At 43.5% G+C, this 20,180-nt stretch overlaps 1 protein-coding gene across 5 annotated transcripts in view; it reads left to right on the forward strand.

Moving 5' to 3' along the window:
• Positions 1 to 7,054: 7,054 nt before the first annotated feature.
• The window catches only part of myo18ab (myosin XVIIIAb), a 272,295-nt gene continuing 259,169 nt past the window's right edge, over positions 7,055 to 20,180 (forward strand). For 4 of the 5 annotated variants that reach the window (XM_041198064.1, XM_041198065.1, XM_041198052.1 and 1 more), the window contains exons 1-2: positions 7,055 to 7,188; positions 17,930 to 19,079. In XM_041198064.1, coding sequence (XP_041053998.1) covers positions 18,072 to 19,079 — 1,008 coding nt within the window. In that variant the 5' untranslated portion in view covers positions 7,055 to 7,188; positions 17,930 to 18,071. The remainder of the gene's footprint in view (positions 7,189 to 17,929; positions 19,080 to 20,180) is intronic. The other variant, XM_041198059.1, reaches the window with a different exon arrangement.

The following is a 20,180-nucleotide window of genomic DNA, read 5'->3' on the forward strand; positions in this document are numbered from 1 at the left end:
ATTTACAATTTAAAAAAAGAGGAAATTGACAGATTCAGTAATGGTTTCACAGCTTATCTGTGAAACCCCTGCCAGATACAGTATTACTCGAGTGGATTCCCTAGCTTGATTGGAAGAATGCCAATAACTTTATGCCAGGCTGTGCCTCACTGATCCTGAAATGCATTTTCTCTCCATGAGCTCTGTCTTTAACGACACATTCCACTTAAAGGAGTTGATTTTTAATTTGTGGAGTGACAGCATTTAAATCAAGGTGGAAAGCATCAGTCCCTATTTTATATCTGCCACATGAGCTATTTGACGTCTTTTTACTTGAAGGCAGCAGCTTTTTAAACAGCTATTTATGGCACCAAATGAGTCTGTTGACAGATCTGCTTGCAATGCCAGGTAATTTATCCACCTACCCACTAACTATCTATCTCTCTCTTTCTACCTACAAATCACCTATTTCACACACCTCTCTCGCTGCCGAGTAGTGTTTTCACTGTCACTTTGTAAATAAGAATGCGCTTTGTCACCATCTGGTGAAGAGGATAGTCACCATCTGGTGGAAGGGATAGTCAGCATTTGGCTAAAGGGATAGTCACCATCTGTTGGAAGGGATAGTCAGCATTTGGCTAAAGGGATAGTTAGCACTTGGCTAAAGGGATAATCACCATTTGGTGGAAGGGATAGTCACCATCTGGTGGAAGGGATAGTTAGCACTTGGCTAAAGGGATAATCACCATTTGGTGGAAGGGATAGTTAGCACTTGGCTAAAGGGATAATCACCATTTGGTGAAGGGGATAGTCACTATCTGGTGGAAGGGAGTCAGCATTTGGCTAAAGAGATAGTCACCATCTGTTGGAAGGGATAGTCAGCACTTGGCTAAAGGGATAATCACCATTTGGTGGAAGGGATAGTCACCATCTGTTGGAAGGGATAGTTAGCACTTGGCTAAAGGGATAATCACCATTTGGTGGAAGGGATAGTCACCATCTGTTGGAAGGGATAGTTAGCACTTGGCTAAAGGGATAATCACCATTTGGTGGAAGGGATAGTCACCATCTGTTGGAAGGGATAGTCAGCACTTGGCTAAAGGGATAATCACCATTTGGTGGAAGGGATAGTCACCATCTGTTGGAAGGGATAGTTAGCACTTGGCTAAAGGGATAATCACCATTTGGTGGAAGGGATAGTTAGCACTTGGCTAAAGGGATAATCACCATTTGGTGGAAGGGATAGTTAGCACTTGGCTAAAGGGATAATCACCATTTGGTGGAAGGGATAGTCAGCACTTGGCTAAAGGGATAGTCACCATTTGGTGGAAGGGATAGTCAGCACTTGGCAAAAGGGATAGTCACCATCTGTTGGAAGGGATAGTCAGCACTTGGCTAAAGGGATAATTACCATTTGGTGGAAGGGATAGTCACCATCTGGTGGAAGGGATAGTTAGCACTTGGCTAAAGGGATAATCACCATTTGGTGGAAGGGATAGTTAGCACTTGGCTAAAGGGATAATCACCATTTGGTGAAGGGGATAGTCACTATCTGGTGGAAGGGAGTCAGCATTTGGCTAAAGAGATAGTCACCATCTGTTGGAAGGGATAGTCAGCACTTGGCTAAAGGGATAATCACCATTTGGTGGAAGGGATAGTTAGCACTTGGCTAAAGGGATAATCACCAATTGATGGAAGGGATAGTCACCATCTGTTGGAAGGGATAGTCAGCACTTGGTTAAAGGGATAATCACCATTTGGTGGAAGGGATAGTCACCATCTGTTGGAAGGGATAGTTAGCACTTGGCTAAAGGGATAATCACCATTTGGTGGAAGGGATAGTCACCATCTGGTGGAAGGGATAGTTAGCACTTGGCTAAAGGGATAATCACCATTTGGTGGAAGGGATAGTCAGCACTTGGCTAAAGGGATAGTCACCATTTGGTGGAAGGGATAGTCAGCACTTGGCAAAAGGGATAGTCACCATCTGTTGGAAGGGATAGTCAGCACTTGGCTAAAGGGATAGTCACCATCTGTTGGAAGGGATAGTTAGCACTTGGCTAAAGGGATAGTCACCATCTGTTGGAAGGGATAGTTAGCACTTGGCTAAAGGGATAGTCACCATCTGTTGGAAGGGATAGTCAGCACTTGGCTAAAGGGATAGTCACCATCTGTTGGAAGGGATAGTTAGCACTTGGCTAAAGGGATAATCACCATTTGGTGGAAGGGATAGTTAGCACTTGGCTAAAGGGATAGTTAGCACTTGGCTAAAGGGATAATCACCATTTGGTGGAAGGGATAGTTAGCACTTGGCTAAAGGGATAGTCACCATCTGTTGGAAGGGATAGTTAGCACTTGGCAAAAGGGATAGTCACCATCTGTTGGAAGGGATAGTCAGCACTTGGCTAAAGGGATAGTTAGCACTTGGCTAAAGGGATAATCACCATTTGGTGGAAGGGATAGTCAGCACTTGGCTAAAGGGATAGTCACCATCTGTTGGAAGGGATAGTTAGCACTTGGCTAAAGGGATAGTTAGCACTTGGCTAAAGGGATAGTCACCATCTGTTGGAAGGGATAGTTAGCACTTGGCTAAAGGGATAGTTAGCACTTGGCTAAAGGGATAATCACCATTTGGTGGAAGGGATAGTTAGCACTTGGCTAAAGGGATAATCACCATTTGGTGGAAGGGATAGTTAGCACTTGGCTAAAGGGATAATCACCATTTGGTGGAAGGGATAGTTAGCACTTGGCTAAAGGGATAATCACCATTTGGTGGAAGGGATAGTTAGCACTTGGCTAAAGGGATAATCACCATTTGGTGGAAGGGATAGTTAGCACTTGGCTAAAGGGATAGTTAGCACTTGGCTAAAGGGATAGTCACCATTTGGTGGAAGGGATAGTTAGCACTTGGCTAAAGGAATAGTCAGCATCTGTTGGAAGGGATAGTCAGCACTTGGCTAAAGGGATAGTTAGCACTTGGCTAAAGGGATAGTCACCATTTGGTGGAAGGGATAGTTAGCACTTGGCTAAAGGAATAGTCAGCATCTGTTGGAAGGGACAGTCAGCACTTGGCTAAAGGGATAGTTAGCACTTGGCTAAAGGGATAGTCACCATTTGGTGGAAGGGATAGTTAGCACTTGGCTAAAGGGATAGTCACCATTTGGTGGAAGGGATAGTTAGCACTTGGCTAAAGGAATAGTCAGCATCTGTTGGAAGGGATAGTCAGCACTTGGCTAAAGGGATAGTTAGCACTTGGCTAAAGGGATAGTCAGCACTTGGCTAAAGGGATAGTCAGCACTTGGCTAAAGGGATAGTCACCATTTGGTGGAAGGGATAGTTAGCACTTGGCTAAAGGGATAATCACCATTTGGTGGAAGGGATAGTCAGCACTTGGCTAAAGGGATAATCACCATTTGGTGGAAGGGATAGTTAGCACTTGGCTAAAGGGATAGTCACCATCTGTTGGAAGGGATAGTTAGCACTTGGCTAAAGGGATAGTTAGCACTTGGCTAAAGGGATAATCACCATTTGGTGGAAGGGATAGTTAGCACTTGGCTAAAGGGATAGTTAGCACTTGGCTAAAGGGATAATCACCATTTGGTGGAAGGGATAGTTAGCACTTGGCTAAAGGGATAGTTAGCACTTGGCTAAAGGGATAATCACCATTTGGTGGAAGGGATAGTTAGCACTTGGCTAAAGGGATAGTTAGCACTTGGCTAAAGGGATAATCACCATTTGGTGGAAGGGATAGTTAGCACTTGGCTAAAGGGATAGTTAGCACTTGGCTAAAGGGATAGTTAGCACTTGGCTAAAGGGATAATCACCATTTGGTGGAAGGGATAGTTAGCACTTGGCTAAAGGGATAGTTAGCACTTGGCTAAAGGGATAATCACCATTTGGTGGAAGGGATAGTTAGCACTTGGCTAAAGGGATAGTCACCATCTGTTGGAAGGGATAGTTAGCACTTGGCTAAAGGGATAGTTAGCACTTGGCTAAAGGGATAATCACCATTTGGTGGAAGGGATAGTTAGCACTTGGCTAAAGGGATAATCACCATTTGGTGGAAGGGATAGTTAGCACTTGGCTAAAGGAATAGTCACCATCTGTTGGAAGGGATAGTTAGCACTTGGCTAAAGGGATAGTTAGCACTTGGCTAAAGGGATAGTCAGCACTTGGCTAAAGGGATAGTCACCATTTGGTGGAAGGGATAGTTAGCACTTGGCTAAAGGGATAGTCACCATCTGTTGGAAGGGATAGTCAGCACTTGGCTAAAGGGATAGTCACCATTTGGTGGAAGGGATAGTCACCATCTGGTGGAAGGGATAGTTAGCACTTGGCTAAAGGGATAGTCAGCACTTGGCTAAAGGGATAGTCACCATTTGGTGGAAGGGATAGTTAGCACTTGGCTAAAGGGATAATCACCATTTGGTGGAAGGGATAGTTAGCACTTGGCTAAAGGAATAGTCACCATCTGTTGGAAGGGATAGTTAGCACTTGGCTAAAGGGATAGTTAGCACTTGGCTAAAGGAATAGTCACCATCTGTTGGAAGGGATAGTTAGCACTTGGCTAAAGGGATAGTTAGCACTTGGCTAAAGGGATAGTCAGCACTTGGCTAAAGGGATAGTCACCATTTGGTGGAAGGGATAGTTAGCACTTGGCTAAAGGGATAGTCACCATCTGTTGGAAGGGATAGTCAGCACTTGGCTAAAGGGATAGTCACCATTTGGTGGAAGGGATAGTCAGCACTTGGCTAAAGGGATAGTCACCATTTGGTGGAAGGGATAGTTAGCACTTGGCTAAAGGGATAGTCACCATCTGTTGGAAGGGATAGTTAGCACTTGGCTAAAGGGATAGTCAGCACTTGGCTAAAGGGATAGTCACCATTTGGTGGAAGGGATAGTTAGCACTTGGCTAAAGGGATAGTCACCATTTGGTGGAAGGGATAGTCAGCACTTGGCTAAAGGGATAGTCACCATTTGGTGGAAGGGATAGTCAGCACTTGGCTAAAGGGATAGTCACCATCTGTTGGAAGGGATAGTTAGCACTTGGCTAAAGGGATAGTCACCATCTGTTGGAAGGGATAGTTAGCACTTGGCTAAAGGGATAGTCACCATCTGTTGGAAGGGATAGTTAGCACTTGGCTAAAGGGATAGTCACCATCTGTTGGAAGGGATAGTTAGCACTTGGCTAAAGGGATAGTCACCATCTGGTGGAAGGGAGTCAGCACTTGGCTAAAGGGATAGTCACCATCTGTTGGAAGGGATAGTTAGCACTTGGCTAAAGGGATAATCACCATTTGGTGGAAGGGATAGTTAGCACTTGGCTAAAGGGATAATCACCATTTGGTGGAAGGGATAGTTAGCACTTGGCTAAAGGGATAATCACCATTTGGTGGAAGGGATAGTTAGCACTTGGCTAAAGGGATAATCACCATTTGGTGGAAGGGATAGTCAGCACTTGGCTAAAGGGATAGTTAGCACTTGGCTAAAGGGATAATTACCATTTGGTGGAAGGGATAGTTAGCACTTGGCTAAAGGGATAGTTAGCACTTGGCTAAAGGAATAGTCAGCATCTGGTGGGATAGCCATGGTATGCTTGTGGTGAGCACAGTGCTGCACAATCTGAAGGTGACTGATTTCACCTGCCTTTTTCTCACTCCAGGGCTGCCTCCGGCAAGGAGCAGGAGCCGCGATGGATGTTCCTGTCCACTCTCGGCTGGGGCCACTGCCGTTTGCCGCCCGCAAGGCAATTCAATGGTGACGGGGCGGGAGAATGGCGAGTGACTGGGAGGGCTGGCGTGGACTCGATGGGCCGAGCGGCCTCCTCCTTTGCTGAAACGGCTTCCGTCACATCTCGTCCCGCTTGCTCCTGTGGGTTTTTTTCTCTCCCTCTCTCTTTTTTACAAGGGTGGGGGTGGGGGTGGGGGGGGGGGTTGCTGGTGGTTGGCGGTTGGTGTCGAAGGCTGGTGGGGGGGCGCGTGGCCCGGGGGGTGACGGTTGGTGTCGAAGGCTGGTGGGGGGGGGCACGTGGCCCGGGGGGTGACGGTTGGTGTCGAAGGCTGGGGGGGCGCGTGGCCCGGGGGTGACGGTTGGTGTCGAAGGCTGGGGGGGGCGCGTGGCCCGGGGGTGACGGTTGGTGTCGAAGGCTGGTGGGGGGGGGCGCGTGGCCCGGGGGTGACGGTTGGTGTCGAAGGCTGGTGGGGGGGGCACGTGGCCCGGGGGTGACGGTTGGTGTCGAAGGCTGGGGGGGGGGCGCGTGGCCCGGGGGTGACGGTTGGTGTCGAAGGCTGGGGGGGGGGGGCGCGTGGCCCGGGGGTGACGGTTGGTGTCGAAGGCTGGGGGGGGGGGCACGTGGCCCAGGGGGTGACGGTTGGTGTCGAAGGCTGGGGGGGGGGGGGGGGGGCGCGTGGCCCGGGGGTGACGGTTGGTGTCGAAGGCTGGTGGGGGGGGGGGCGCGTGGCCCGGGGGTGACGGTTGGTGTCGAAGGCTGGGGGGGGGGGCGCGTGGCCCGGGGGTGACGGTTGGTGTCGAAGGCTGGGGGGGGGGCACGTGGCCCGGGGGTGACGGTTGGTGTCGAAGGCTGGGGGGGGGGGGCACGTGGCCCGGGGGTGACGGTTGGTGTCGAAGGCTGGGGGGGGGCACGTGGCCCGGGGGTGACGGTTGGTGTCGAAGGCTGGGGGGGGGGGGCACGTGGCCCGGGGGTGACGGTTGGTGTCGAAGGCTGGGGGGGGGCACGTGGCCCAGGGGGTGACGGTTGGTGTCGAAGGCTGGGGGGGGGGCGCGTGGCCCGGGGGTTGGCGGTTGGCGTCGAAGAGTGGGGGCGCGTGGCCCGGGGGTTGGCGGTTGGCGTCGAAGAGTGGGGGCGCGTGGCCCGGGCCACCAACTGCACAGTGAAGGACGGACTCGCCCCCGCCCAAGCCCCACCCCTACCCTCCCTTTCTTGTCCGGGCTGGGAGGCGCCGCCTCGAGCTGGCCAGCGCAAGCGCGCGCGCACGTAGACACGCGCAGCGCCATTTTAACCGCCTCGGAGTCGCGCGGCGGCGGCGGCGACGGCGACGACGGCAGCGGCATCGGCATCGGCATCGGCAGCCGGACAGAGGCTCGCGCTGTCAACGAGCTGCACCGGCGCAGGCAGCGGCAGCGGCAGCAACAGCAACAGCAACCTGAGCCCCCGCACCCGGCAAACGATGCACGCTCCTGCTTCCTCCGGTGAGTCTTAACTGGTGCCCCGTTTTATTCGAGGTCTAACCCCCACCATGTTAGATTATGTTGTTGTTGTGGTGGTGGTGGTGGTGGTGGTGGTGGTTTGGATGGAGGGGGAGGTTGGAGTTTTCAGGAAGCGAACGCCGAGCGTTTCCTGGATGATCCAACAGAATAAAAGGGGCCGGGACACTGATGAAAAGCTGCGATTTGCAAGGGAAATTAAACACCCCCCCACACCCCACACCCCGGACCCGCTTGTTTCGACGGATCGGACAACACAAAAAAAATCCCCCCCAACCTCTTTATGTGTAGGTGTGTGTGTGTTGATCTTTCCCTATTGTCGGTGGGTCTATTGTGTTCCTGATTCCGATTGTAGGCCGAGCTCAGCGCTGCACCTTGGATCTGGGAATGGGAATTTCCTAAGGTAAAGGCTGCAAATTGGACTTAGCTTTAAAAGGGGTGGGGGGGGGGGGGGGGGGGGGGGGGGGGGGGGGGGGGGGGGGGGGGGGGTGGGGAGGGGTAAGGGAGGGTGGGGGGGGGGGAAGAACGTTGTCCACAAAATGCGATTGATTTATGTCCAAGCTAACGTTTAATGTCCAAGCAGTTTTTCCTCTTTTGCTGGCAGGACTTTTTTTTTTAAAAAAAAAACTGCCAAAAGAAAAATAAAAAAATTCGTGGCAGATTTGACATCGGTGATTTATTTGTTTTCCAGTATGCCAAGGTCCATCTCTCTCTCCCCCCCCACCCCCACCCCCCCCCCCCCCCCCAACCAAAAATCTTAAAGAATGCAATTTGGCTCCCCCCCACCCCCCCCCCCAACCAAAAATCTTAAAGAATGCAATTTGGCTCCCCCCAACCAAAAATCTTAAAGAATGCAATTTGGCTCCCCCCCACCCCCCCACAACCAAAAATCTTAAAGAATGCAATTTGGCTCCCCCCCACCCCCCCACAACCAAAAATCTTAAAGAATGCAATTTGGCTCCCCCCCACCCCCCCCCCCCCCCAACCAAAAATCTTAAAGAATGCAATTTGGCTCCCCCCCCCACCCCCCCCCCAACCAAAAATCTTAAAGAATGCAATTTGGCTCCCCCCAACCAAAAATCTTAAAGAATGCAATTTGGCTCCCCCCCACCCCCCCACAACCAAAAATCTTAAAGAATGCAATTTGGCTCCCCCCCACCCCCCCACAACCAAAAATCTTAAAGAATGCAATTTGGCTCCCCCCCACCCCCCCCCCCCCCCAACCAAAAATCTTAAAGAATGCAATTTGGCTCCCCCCAACCAAAAATCTTAAAGAATGCAATTTGGCTCCCCCCAACCAAAAATCTTAAAGAATGCAATTTGGCTCCCCCCAACCAAAAATCTTAAAGAATGCAATTTGGCTCCCCCCAACCAAAAATCTTAAAGAATGCAATTTGGCTCCCCCCCACCCCCCCCCCCCCAACCAAAAATCTTAAAGAATGCAATTTGGCTCCCCCCAACCAAAAATCTTAAAGAATGCAATTTGGCTCCCCCCAACCAAAAATCTTAAAGAATGCAATTTGGCTCCCCCCAACCAAAAATCTTAAAGAATGCAATTTGGCTCCCCCCCACCCCCCCCCAACCAAAAATCTTAAAGAATGCAATTTGGCTCCCCCCCACCCCCCCCCCCCCCCAACCAAAAATCTTAAAGAATGCAATTTGGCTCCCCCCCACCCCCCCCCAACCAAAAATCTTAAAGAATGCAATTTGGCTCCCCCCAACCAAAAATCTTAAAGAATGCAATTTGGCTCCCCCCCACCCCCCCCCAACCAAAAATCTTAAAGAATGCAATTTGGCTCCCCCCCCACCCCCCTAACCAAAAATCTTAAAGAATGTAATTTGGCTCCCCCCCCACCCCCCTAACCAAAAATCTTAAAGAATGCAATTTGGCTCCCCCCCCCCCCCCAACCAAAAAATCTCAAAGAATGCAATTTGGCTTTCCCCACCCCCCCCACCCCCCTAACCAAAAATCTCAAAGAATGCAATTTGGCTCCCCCCCACCCCCCTAACCAAAAATCTTAAAGAATGCAATTTGGCTCCCCCCCCCAACCAAAAAATCTCAAAGAATGCAATTTGGCTTTCCCCACCCCCCCCACCCCCCTAACCAAAAATCTCAAAGAATGTAATTTGGCTCCCCCCAACCAAAAATCTTAAAGAATGCAATTTGGCTCCCCCCCACCCCCCCCCCCCCAACCAAAAATCTTAAAGAATGCAATTTGGCTCCCCCCCACCCCCCTAACCAAAAATCTTAAAGAATGCAATTTGGCTCCCCCCCCCCAACCAAAAAATCTCAAAGAATGCAATTTGGCTTTCCCCACCCCCCCCACCCCCCTAACCAAAAATCTCAAAGAATGCAATTTGGCTCCCCCCCACCCCCCCTAACCAAAAATCTTAAAGAATGCAATTTGGCTCCCCCCCACCCCCCCTAACCAAAAAATCTCAAAGAATGCAATTTGACGACCCCCCCCCCCCCCCCCCAAGGAGTGCCCCTGTACTGGACAATCTGCTTTGTGGTCTCGGGCCAGGCATTGACAGCTACGAATCTCTCCTTCAATTTATTTGACTTGTGTTTGATTAATTTTTCTCAGTACGCTATACCGCGAACGGATGCCAGTTAACGTCCAGTTTCTCAATTTCCTTAAATTAAGTGTTAATGTTTGTTTTATCAAACACTTGAGAATTTTTGTTTTGAGTTCCTTTATATTGGCATGTAAAATTTATAGTATTTATTACCCGTTAACTTGTAGGAAAGGTTAATACTGCATAATGGCTTTTTTTGTTCAAATTGATTAAGTTTGTAATTTGCCATTCAATGCTCAAAGCACTAAGTCAAGGTTGCTCTTGGTTGCAACATTAATGCATATAAACAAATAATTTGATAATTAAAAAACAAAAACAGAATTACCTGGAAAAACTCAGCAGGTCTGGCAGCATCGGCGGAGAAGAAAAGAGTTGATGTTTCGAGTCCTCATGACCCTTCGACAGAACTGATTAGTTGGGTACTTAATTTGGTACTGTTTGACCCACATTTTAGAACTCTTGTTTGCAACTGTTATAATTACTAAAAATATAATAGTTTTGAGATTCCATTTGCTCATTTATACAACCATTGCAACGCTAGTAAACATTCTGTAGTTTTCACCACAGCAAATCTCTCGAATATACATTTAGGTGTGTCATTCTTCTTAATGATAAATGTGAGAACATATTTTTCTTCCTAATTATTGAACTGCTAACAAAGTTAAAAAAATTTGGGGTTTTTAATTATTGTAAAAGTGTGCATAGTGTCACGGACCGGAGGGGAATCAATTTAAACAGTCCTGATTTCTCCTCTCGCTACCCGCCCATAAACAGAGAGGTGTTTTTGATTTCTGTTTTCACCCTTTTTAAGTGGTGGTGTGTTTTCCCCAACCTTTCAGTTTTTAGTGATCCAACATCTATTAATAATCCCACTGCAAAACTCGGGATCATGTAAAATAAGAGGGTTGGTTTATTTGAAATACACACAAAATGCGGGAAAGGGGTTTCACAATGTCAGCTCATTTTTGCACTCATACAATAAAAGAGGGATAATGGAAATACAGGGATACAGGACAAGACCATGATAAAATAAGAGTTATTGTTTCACGTTTAAGCCCATAGTCCAGAATCAAAAGTTCAGTGGCTTACTCCCTCAGAGGTGAGCAGGCTGAAACTGTTGCAGGGTGATCTGACTTTCCAGAAGCAAGGACTTCCATCGTGGAAGAAGGCACGTAGAGATGAATGAGTCTTATTGGCACTGATACATGAGTTCCAAAATTCCAATAGTACACAGTGTAGACGAGTGCCAGGCAATTTACCTGGACAGAGCTCTTTCTGCAACTACCTGTTCGATGGTGGACTGCCTGGTTCAGTTCCACCTAACAATATTATAGGTTCTAGCAGCTTGGTTAAGGTCATGTGACATACCTCCCACTTCTCTTGGGTGTTGCACAAAAGATGTATTTTTCCAGGTCTGGAATCATGAGGTATTTAATAGAGGATTCATGGTCCCTTTTGTCCTTGCAGACATGCTGTCTCTGTTGGTCAGCTCTGCTGTAGAAATGTACACAGGTGTTAGTGCATTTCTTTGCAATTTTATTTTCTGCAGTCACAGAAAGCATTCTTTAAAGATAACAAGGCCCCAGCTGGTTTCTGAAGGTTAGAAATTCCTCTGGTATGAGTCGAGGTGAGTCAGCGTAGAGCCTTGTTCATTATTAAAATAAAATAATATTATATAGAGTAGCCAGTTTGATGTAGATATATATTTTCCTTCCTGCCTTCTGTCCGGGACAATACACATTTCAACATAGGAGTTAGGAACAGGAGTTAGGCCACTTGGCCCCTTGATCCTGCTCCATCATTCAATAAGATAATGGCTGATCTAATTTTAACCTCAAATCTACTTTCCTGCTCACCCCCAATAATCTTTCATTCCCTTGCTTATCAAGAATCCATCTATTTTTGCCATAAAGGTATTCAAAGACTCTGCCTCAAACACTTTTTATGGTGCAGAGAATTCCAAAGTCTCTCACCCCTCAGAGAAAAAAACCCCTCATCTCTGTCTTAAATGGGTGGCCCCTAGTTCTAGATTCTCTCATAAGAGAAAGCATCCTTTCCACATCCACCCTGTCAAGACCCCTCAGGATCTTATATGTTTTATATTGAAGACTTTTACCTCTTTTAGAAAAATTTAGTTGGGTACTGATTTGAATAAAATTTAGCAACATTTTACTTCATCAGTTAAATTGTGTTTGGATATATGACTTACTTTTATTGCTGATTTGCACCAGAGCATTAGCAACACAAACACTGTTCACAAAGTGCCTTTTTACTGAGCCAGAGACGCGAGTCGGTGTTCATGTCTGCAACATGAAGATTTAGGTGTTTTTTAGCTTCAGTGCTCCCTTTTGAAGTATTGTTATATGGCAGTGTTGTGCAGTGACAAAACTTTTATACTTTTTTGGTCCCTTTTTAAAAATGTGTTGTGTTGATATAGCACGTTGATGCTCCAATCTATTGCATTATAAGTATTGTGATGTCCTGTGACTCACTTAAACATAGGTTCCACGTAGTAGTTGTGGAGAAACAGGAGTTCACAGAGAAGTTACCTTTGACCCGTATGCTTTTTGTAAGCAGTTGAATCCAGGTTGGATTGGCAGAAGTAAACAATCAAATCGACTGTTGTGTGACGTCTGGGAGCATCAAAGTGAGAAAAACATAAATTTTAAAAAGGCTACCAAACGATTAAGTAACTTAGATCATTTTGTGAAGATCACAGAAGCTTTCACATTTTAAAATGCTATATAGCATAATATAGTTTTAAAATGATTAATCTTTCAAATATCCAAATAGGCTTTAAGACTGTTGAACTTAGTTGTGTAGCTTGTTTACTATGAAAGTGAGTTAGCTGAGTAATTTGTTGTTTTTCAGAAACAGTTTAAATAATTTTTACATGTTTGTTGTTCCAATCATTGTAATTTGGCGAAGCAAGCAAATGGCATAATTCCAGAGCACATACAGAGCATTTGGAAAATGGTTACATTTTGAATACATTTTAAATAAAAAAAAATACAAACTTGGCTCTATTCTTAAGGATAATAACTTCTTAAAAAAACTTGGTCTCAAGAAGAAAAGCTAACCTCTGGAATGAAGTTCAAGACAAATCTGTGGACACCACTTATCACTTTTGTTTTTGAACAACTTTTGACAAGGTCCACTGTGAGGGAGCAAATCAAATGTTTGTTTTTTTATAAATCACTTTTTAAAAATAAGCGTAACTGTTAACCTATTTCCTTGGGCAATTTTAGTCAATTTTCAACATAACTTGACTAAACATTCTAATGAAACAATTTGGGTTTGAAAATTTAATTAATATTGAGTAGATATGTATGTATATAAATATATTTCTCATTAATTTTTGACTTCTGGAATTTCGTTTTTTTTTGCTGCACTACAGCTCTCATTAATATAGTAGTAGCAGTTGCTTTTATAAGTGAAATAAACCAGTAATTGCAATGAAATGGAAATAGAGCAGTGATAAGCACAAAAAGATGCTGCTGCTCTTAGAGCTTTAGCACTTAGACTAAAAAAAATGCCAGTTTGGTTCAGTTAGTATACCTTCACTTCTGTTAGAAATTGATGGGTGGGGTTGCTATCCTGCTCCAAAACTTAAGTGTGTAACTTAAACTCCCAATGCAATGCAACACTCCCTCTCTTAAACTGCACATAAGTGCAGTAGGAAGGGAGCGCTGCATTGCATCGGTTACTGTCCTTTGGGTGAAACCATTTAAATTCAGGCTGTGTACATCTCTGAGTGGCTATGAAATAGCTCATGACAATACCTAAAAAATAATAAGTTATCTCGGCGTCCTGCCAAGATTCATCACCCAGTTACCAGCCAAAATGGATGAACTGATCATGGCGCTTTCTGCTATTTGAACGATCTTATACACAAGCTGCTTATTGATCTTTTTAAATATATATTAGAAAAGAGGGAACAAGGCAGTCAGCTCTTTACTAATGTTAGATTGAGATTCAGTGAATTGTCTGTGAACAGCTCAGTGATGTATACTGATTTTTGTTGTGTTGAATCTTTGTTACTATTGCTGTAGAGACAGATAACTTTTTAAGAGATTCAAGCTTCCAGTTACTAGCTGAAAAAATGACAGCAAGATTTCATGTTTTAAACCATTTACTGTAACACATGGCTAAAAGTACTATTGACCAAATGCTATTTTCTTTTTTGTAGGCAACTTGTACTTCACACTTCAGAGAGGAACATTTCCCTTTTACACATCAAACATCATACTCCCCATAGAATTACAGGCCTTATAGCAAAAAGTCTACAGTTGCTCCTGGCTTCCAGTTGGTTCCCATGTCCCCGCTTCACTGAGTAATAACTGAGTGATCGCCACCAGACCCTTTCCTCAGTTTTCCAAGTGTTTCTTAAATCCACCGCCAGGAGTAAAGCCTGCTTCAGTGATCGTTCTTCCCCCATGCCATGTCAGGACAAATCTCCTGAAATCCTTAGAAGGCTGTATGACGTGACTCTTCAACTAGAGACTGTCTCCCTACCCCACCTGGCTGTGGTAGCTCGCAAAGCCAAAACAGTCTTTCTCTCAGCTGACTACACAGAACTGCCGTCTGTCTGTGATATTTATTGACTTGTAGGGAAGCCTGTAACCTGGCTTCCTTGGCTCTCTTCCCATGGTAACGTGAAAGACATTAACCTTGTGTCCAGGTAGAACTGCTGATTAGCTATCTTTGACCCCAATTCTTCTTCATCTTAGAAGTTAATGGATTGCGTACACCCGATATCTTCACCACCTTTCTTGGACTTAGGAATACTCAGAGTTTGCTCAATGTCTCCAAGCATAAATACCTTGCATCTTCTTCTCAGTAAAGCAATCTAAGCCTTCCTTTGATCTCTAACAATCAAAGCATCCTGTCCGGAAGATGCAGGTCACATGACCCCTTTTAGTAACCTTGAATTTAAAGCTACAATCCCAAAATATGATAATCTTATAGTGTAACAATTATGAGGCTTTTATGTTCTGTGGAATCAATTTGGAAGCAATTGGAGCCTGTGCACTTAGCTTTTCAGAAGATATCAGTGTGACTTAATTTTTGATCACATTTATGATTTTGCTATTCTGGTGGGAGTGTGGAGACCTTCATTGTTGGCCTGTAAGGTAAGCTATGCATACACCACTTGGACAGTAAAATCAAAATGGTGAACCTAAATGATGTTCTGTCGCATGTATTTTTTTTTGGTGGATACAGATGAGGAAATTGTAACTGTTTCTGATGCAGGAATATCGGGATTTTTGCTGGTATAGATAGTGCTGTTGTTTAAAAGGAAGGAAAAAATATGTGGTTAATGTAAAACTGAAACTGCATGCAAACCATGTTGATGCCAGTTTGGCTGTAGCAAAATATGTAATGTAAAGAATACAGAGTGATCTCACTGAAACATAAGATTCTGAAGGGGCTTGACAGGGTAGATGCTGAGGAGATGTTTCCCCTCATGAGGGAATGTAAAAGTAGGGCACAGTTTCAAAATAAGGGGTCTCCCATTTAAGACGGAGATGAGGAGGAGGAATTTCATCTCGAGGGTCATTAATCTTTGGAATTCTTCACCCCAGAGAGCAGTGGCGGCTGGGTTATTTTAACATATTCAAGGCTGAGTTAGACAGATTTTTGATCCACAAAGGAGTGAAGTGTTATGGGGAGCAGATGGGAAAGTCCTGAGGGGCATGTTCCCTTTGTGATTTGTTTTGAAGTTGTCAATATATTCTTTATTGATGTATGTACAATTTTACTGAAAATAATCAGGAATACATATTCCCCCAGTGTAAAAATGCCATTTGTCTTGAAATATTATAAGACTTCCTGCTAGTCCTATACCCCTTAGGCCAATGATTTATGACTATCTGCTTCCAATTGTGTTGTACAAATATAATCTGAAATTAGAGAAGTTTGTATTATTGTGAAGCATGGAAATGGCACTAATTATAATCTGCCATAGTTGCACAAGTCTTGGTTTAGTTTTAAAAATATTTTGTGAAGGTTTTCAACTATTGTTCCTGAAAGATGACCAGATAATTTAAGTAGATCAAACAATATGTTGATTAAAAATTGTACTGTCATTTGATGGGGGAAGGACCGCCAAACATTTGGATTATCGTGCATCAGAATAGGATAATACAGGTAATGATTTTGCCATCAGGTCTCCTTTTTTAAGGGAAAAAGAACCACATATAAACTTATAAGTAACGTTCTTTTGTTCTCTCCATTTTTCTAAATTCAGGTAATTGGGGATACTGGCTCAGGAACTGCTGAGCCTTGAAATGTGAAGGATGTAACACACAATGTATTGTTTCTGTGTTATGTATGCATTTATTGATGTGTCTGAACTTCTATTTATTAATGAATCCTTTTATGATAGCTATTGCTATTAGCAATCATTGTTGTAAATATAATTAAAACTGTCATAAGCAAGTTGAAATTGTATAATTTAATCATATTTATTTTCAAAGGGATCATGATACTCCTTTTTTTCCTCCTTTCCTGATGTAGACTCAGAAGATCACAAATTATGGACAAAGAGGGCCATTTACCTATTCTAGTTCATCCACTCAGAGATCCTAATATATCCTATATCTAGTTGTTAAATAATTTCAAGGTTTTTGCCATCATTATTCTAACTGAAGTTTATACCACTTATTCATCACTCTTACATGAAGAAAATTTTCCTGTCACCTGTCTTAAATTTACCTTTTACTGGTTTGAGTCTGTCTTCAAATTCTGCTTCTTAGTTTAATTTTGAATTATATTCAAGTTTAACTTTTTCTTTACCTTTTTAACCATCTTGTATACCACTATTAGGTCATCTCTTGGACACCATCTTTCTAGACTGAAAAGCCCAAGCTTCTCTAGTCTTTTCTCATAACTGACTTTCCACCACCTACCACAACACTGGGATCAGCCTAGTTTCTTGCAACCCAAAAGGGATGTAATGTATAGAATCTGGCCTGACTGGAGCAATATGAAGTTTGATTGTTCCCTCCTTTGACTTGTTTTTCACTGCTTTTACTATGGAGTTTAATATCCTGTGGACTTTTGATTGCTGTACTGCTTTGTTTGGTTTATTGGTTAGTCACTAAGTATCTCTTGGGTTCATTCTTTGCTATTTTTAACTTTGTCCATGATGTTTGCATGTTAACTACTTTTTCTTCCTATGTGTAGCACTCTACACCTGTTTGCATTAAATTTTAAATGCTGTTGTCCTGTTCATTTACATATTTTGGCCAACACCTGTAATTTCAGTGCTTCCTCCATTAATTCTGCTGCCTTTCTTGCTTTGGTATTGTGCAACTTGGCACCTTTACATTGAGTTTTTGAATCCAGATCATATGTAAATTAGAAACTGCAGTGGTTGCAGCACTGAGGCCTGACATACCACCTCAGCTCCTCTCTTCCTTCTCACCTCTTCTCCATTTATACCACCCTTCTATCAGTTTCTTATCCATTCTAAATCCCCACAGACTTGCTACAGTTGAGTTGGGGTTGTCACTTCCTTAAAGAAGTCTAGGAGATTGGTCAGACAGGGTCTTTTCTGTTCAGATTTGTGTATGGTTTTGTAAGTGCCACTACCTGTTGGTACCTCACCCGTGACTGTTCTTCATTTATGAGCACAGATGGTAAATTCAATTGCAGAGAGCTATCACAGCTAAACCCCAGCCACTGCTCAATTGGCATCCACATAGACATCTTTTTTCATCAGGATTTATTGAGGATGATAATTGAGGGAAACTTGGCTATACTTTGCTTCCTCTTCCCCATAGCTGAAGAGCACCTGCCAATTGTGGCATTTCCAGCAGTTACCTACTTGAGATCAATTACCTCTACATAGATCAAGGCAGTGAATTTAGGACCTTTCTGGTCTACATGACTTATACCTGTACTGACCAGCAAGCCTAGCAATTTAGCTATTTGAGAAGTTAAAAGATAATTATACATTTGGATGCATGTTAATTTTTATCATTTGTTATTATATTGTTTGTAATTGAGGTGATGTGGATAATAAGTTTTCTTATTTGAAATAGTAACTTGAATGTAATTTTAGTAAAATGAACATTGAAGTTGAGTATTGAATAGAGTTATATATATTTCTGTTGTAACTATCATTTTGATTTCATTTCAGACACACAGCATTACATTCGGTCATACTTGTTTAAGAAGAAAAGTGACCTGTCCCTGATTGCAGCTGGATCATTAAAAGATTCTATCTTTATTAATTATTTTTTCACTCGTCAATAATTTGCACCCAAAATTAAACATTGAAAATGTTTAACTTAATTAAAAAAGACAAAGATAAAAAGGAAAAGAAAGAAAAGAAGGAAAAACGGGAGAAAATGTCTGTAGCAGAATTGAAAAGTCTCGAGGAAGTTGGTCTTCGTCGAGGACTCTTTAATTTGAATCGATCTTCGAAGCGGGAATCAAAGACTAAACTGGAAATTTCAGCTCCTATACCAATAAAGGTAGCTAGTAGTTCAGATCTCAATCTTACTGATATTGATTCAGACACTGTTAGTAACAGAGGAAGCATGATTTTTGATTCCGAGCAATTAAGTACTGCCAGTTCCAGTGATGACCTCAAAATTGATGAGAGTAGTTTGAAGGGATCTGTACTTCAGAGAGCAGCTTTGTTTGGCTCTCTTGCTAAACAGAATTCAGTCCAACTAGTAAAGAGGTTCTCTTTTTCACAAAAGAGCCGAGAAGAGACTTCAGAAATGTCAACACCATCAGAAAATTCTGTGACTCCTTCACCACAAGTAGAAATGAGAAATGAAGGCTTACTACTGGGGTATCTAGAGGCAATGCCAAAACATATGTCGGATACAGTGTTAATAGCAAGTCCTAATACTCAGATTCCGGAAATTGTGGATAAAAGTTTTGCTGCTGATCTACGGCTTCCTCCTGTGGTACCACCTTTACCTACAGAACCCAGAGAGCTTGTATTGCAAAGAAGAAATACAGGAGACTTTGGATTCTCTTTGCGGAGAACTACCATGCTGGACAGAGGACCTGATGGACAGGTTTACCGTAGAATGGTTCACTTTGCAGAGCCTGGGGCTGGTACCAAAGATCTGGCATTGGGTTTGATGCCGGGTGACAGACTGGTGGAAATTAACAGTAAGAATGTTGAAAATAAATCACGCGATGAAATAGTTGAGATGATCCGTCAATCTGGAGATACCGTGAGATTGAAAGTGCAGCCAATCCTTGAGTTGAATGAGCTCAGCCGATGTTGGTTGAGAAACCACAAAGGAATTCACAGAGATACTTTTGGTGTAAGTACTTAAAAAAAAAAATTAAAATTAACTCTCACCTTGATTTGATCAGGTGTTCAACTTTGAAACTTCTTGTAGCTCCAAATTACTTGAGAGGGAATTCTAGTTTTCTGACCTTATCAAGTTAAGGGTCCTGCTAAATGATCATTCTGGCATCTTTACAGAGCAGGAAACTGACATCCCACAGTTGAGAATTCTGTTTACTTATTATTGACTTGCAACCTTTCAAGATTCCTCATTGTGCAGTAGGATTATATATCAGTGGTATAATTTTTTCTTGGTATGGATCTGAGCGATTGTGTTGGATATGGTTTCTCTAATTACAATTGCAGTTGTTTAAAAATGAGGTGATACCTGAAGCTGTTATTCCTTCAGGAGTTTGGCCAACAAACTCATTTTGTTTTGTTCTGGTTGTCAATAATTATGATTAATGACTGGAACATAAACATAATAGGGTTTGCAATTAAGCTAATACTAGCGTGCTTCGTAGTATTTATAGAAATTTGTGTTTCTGTTCAAACAACTACTATTGGTATTGGTGTAATTGAATAATGCAAAATTGATGAAAATGTAGTAATTAAATTGTTTTGGGAAATTAGTTGTAAGAAGCGTTTGGTATTTAACTTTGACGCACCTCTGTGTTGCCATCTTTAAAATTCCATGCAACGTTTTGGCATGTTTAATGATTCATTTGTTTTAGTTTTGTGATATCAGTCTTGGGCAGGGGTGCAAAACATGAGCCAGTGAATAGGCAGCTGTCTTTTACATGGTACTCTATTTTCTTTTTCATTTGGCTCCAAAAAAGGTGGGTTGGGGGGAAGGATAGAGAATTAAGCCAGTATAGAAGAGGCAAAAAGATACTTTCTCAATTATTATACTGCTGAATTATGCATGTGTGTGTATATGGCTGCACTATGGCTTTTACCCGTAGCTGTTGTTGCAATCCTGCTTTAAAAAATATGTGCTTTACTTCACTAGTTAAGACTAAATTTCAATGCCAAAACCATGTAATGGTGGAATTTCCTGTGTATTTGTGTCCAGAGATAAATATAACTATAAGAAAGACAAATACCCAGCATAAAAGGCTGAGTAAGCTCTGGT

Source organism: Carcharodon carcharias, chromosome 10 (genome assembly GCF_017639515.1).
Source record: "Carcharodon carcharias isolate sCarCar2 chromosome 10, sCarCar2.pri, whole genome shotgun sequence".
In the NCBI taxonomy this organism is placed as follows: Eukaryota; Metazoa; Chordata; class Chondrichthyes; order Lamniformes; family Lamnidae; genus Carcharodon; species Carcharodon carcharias.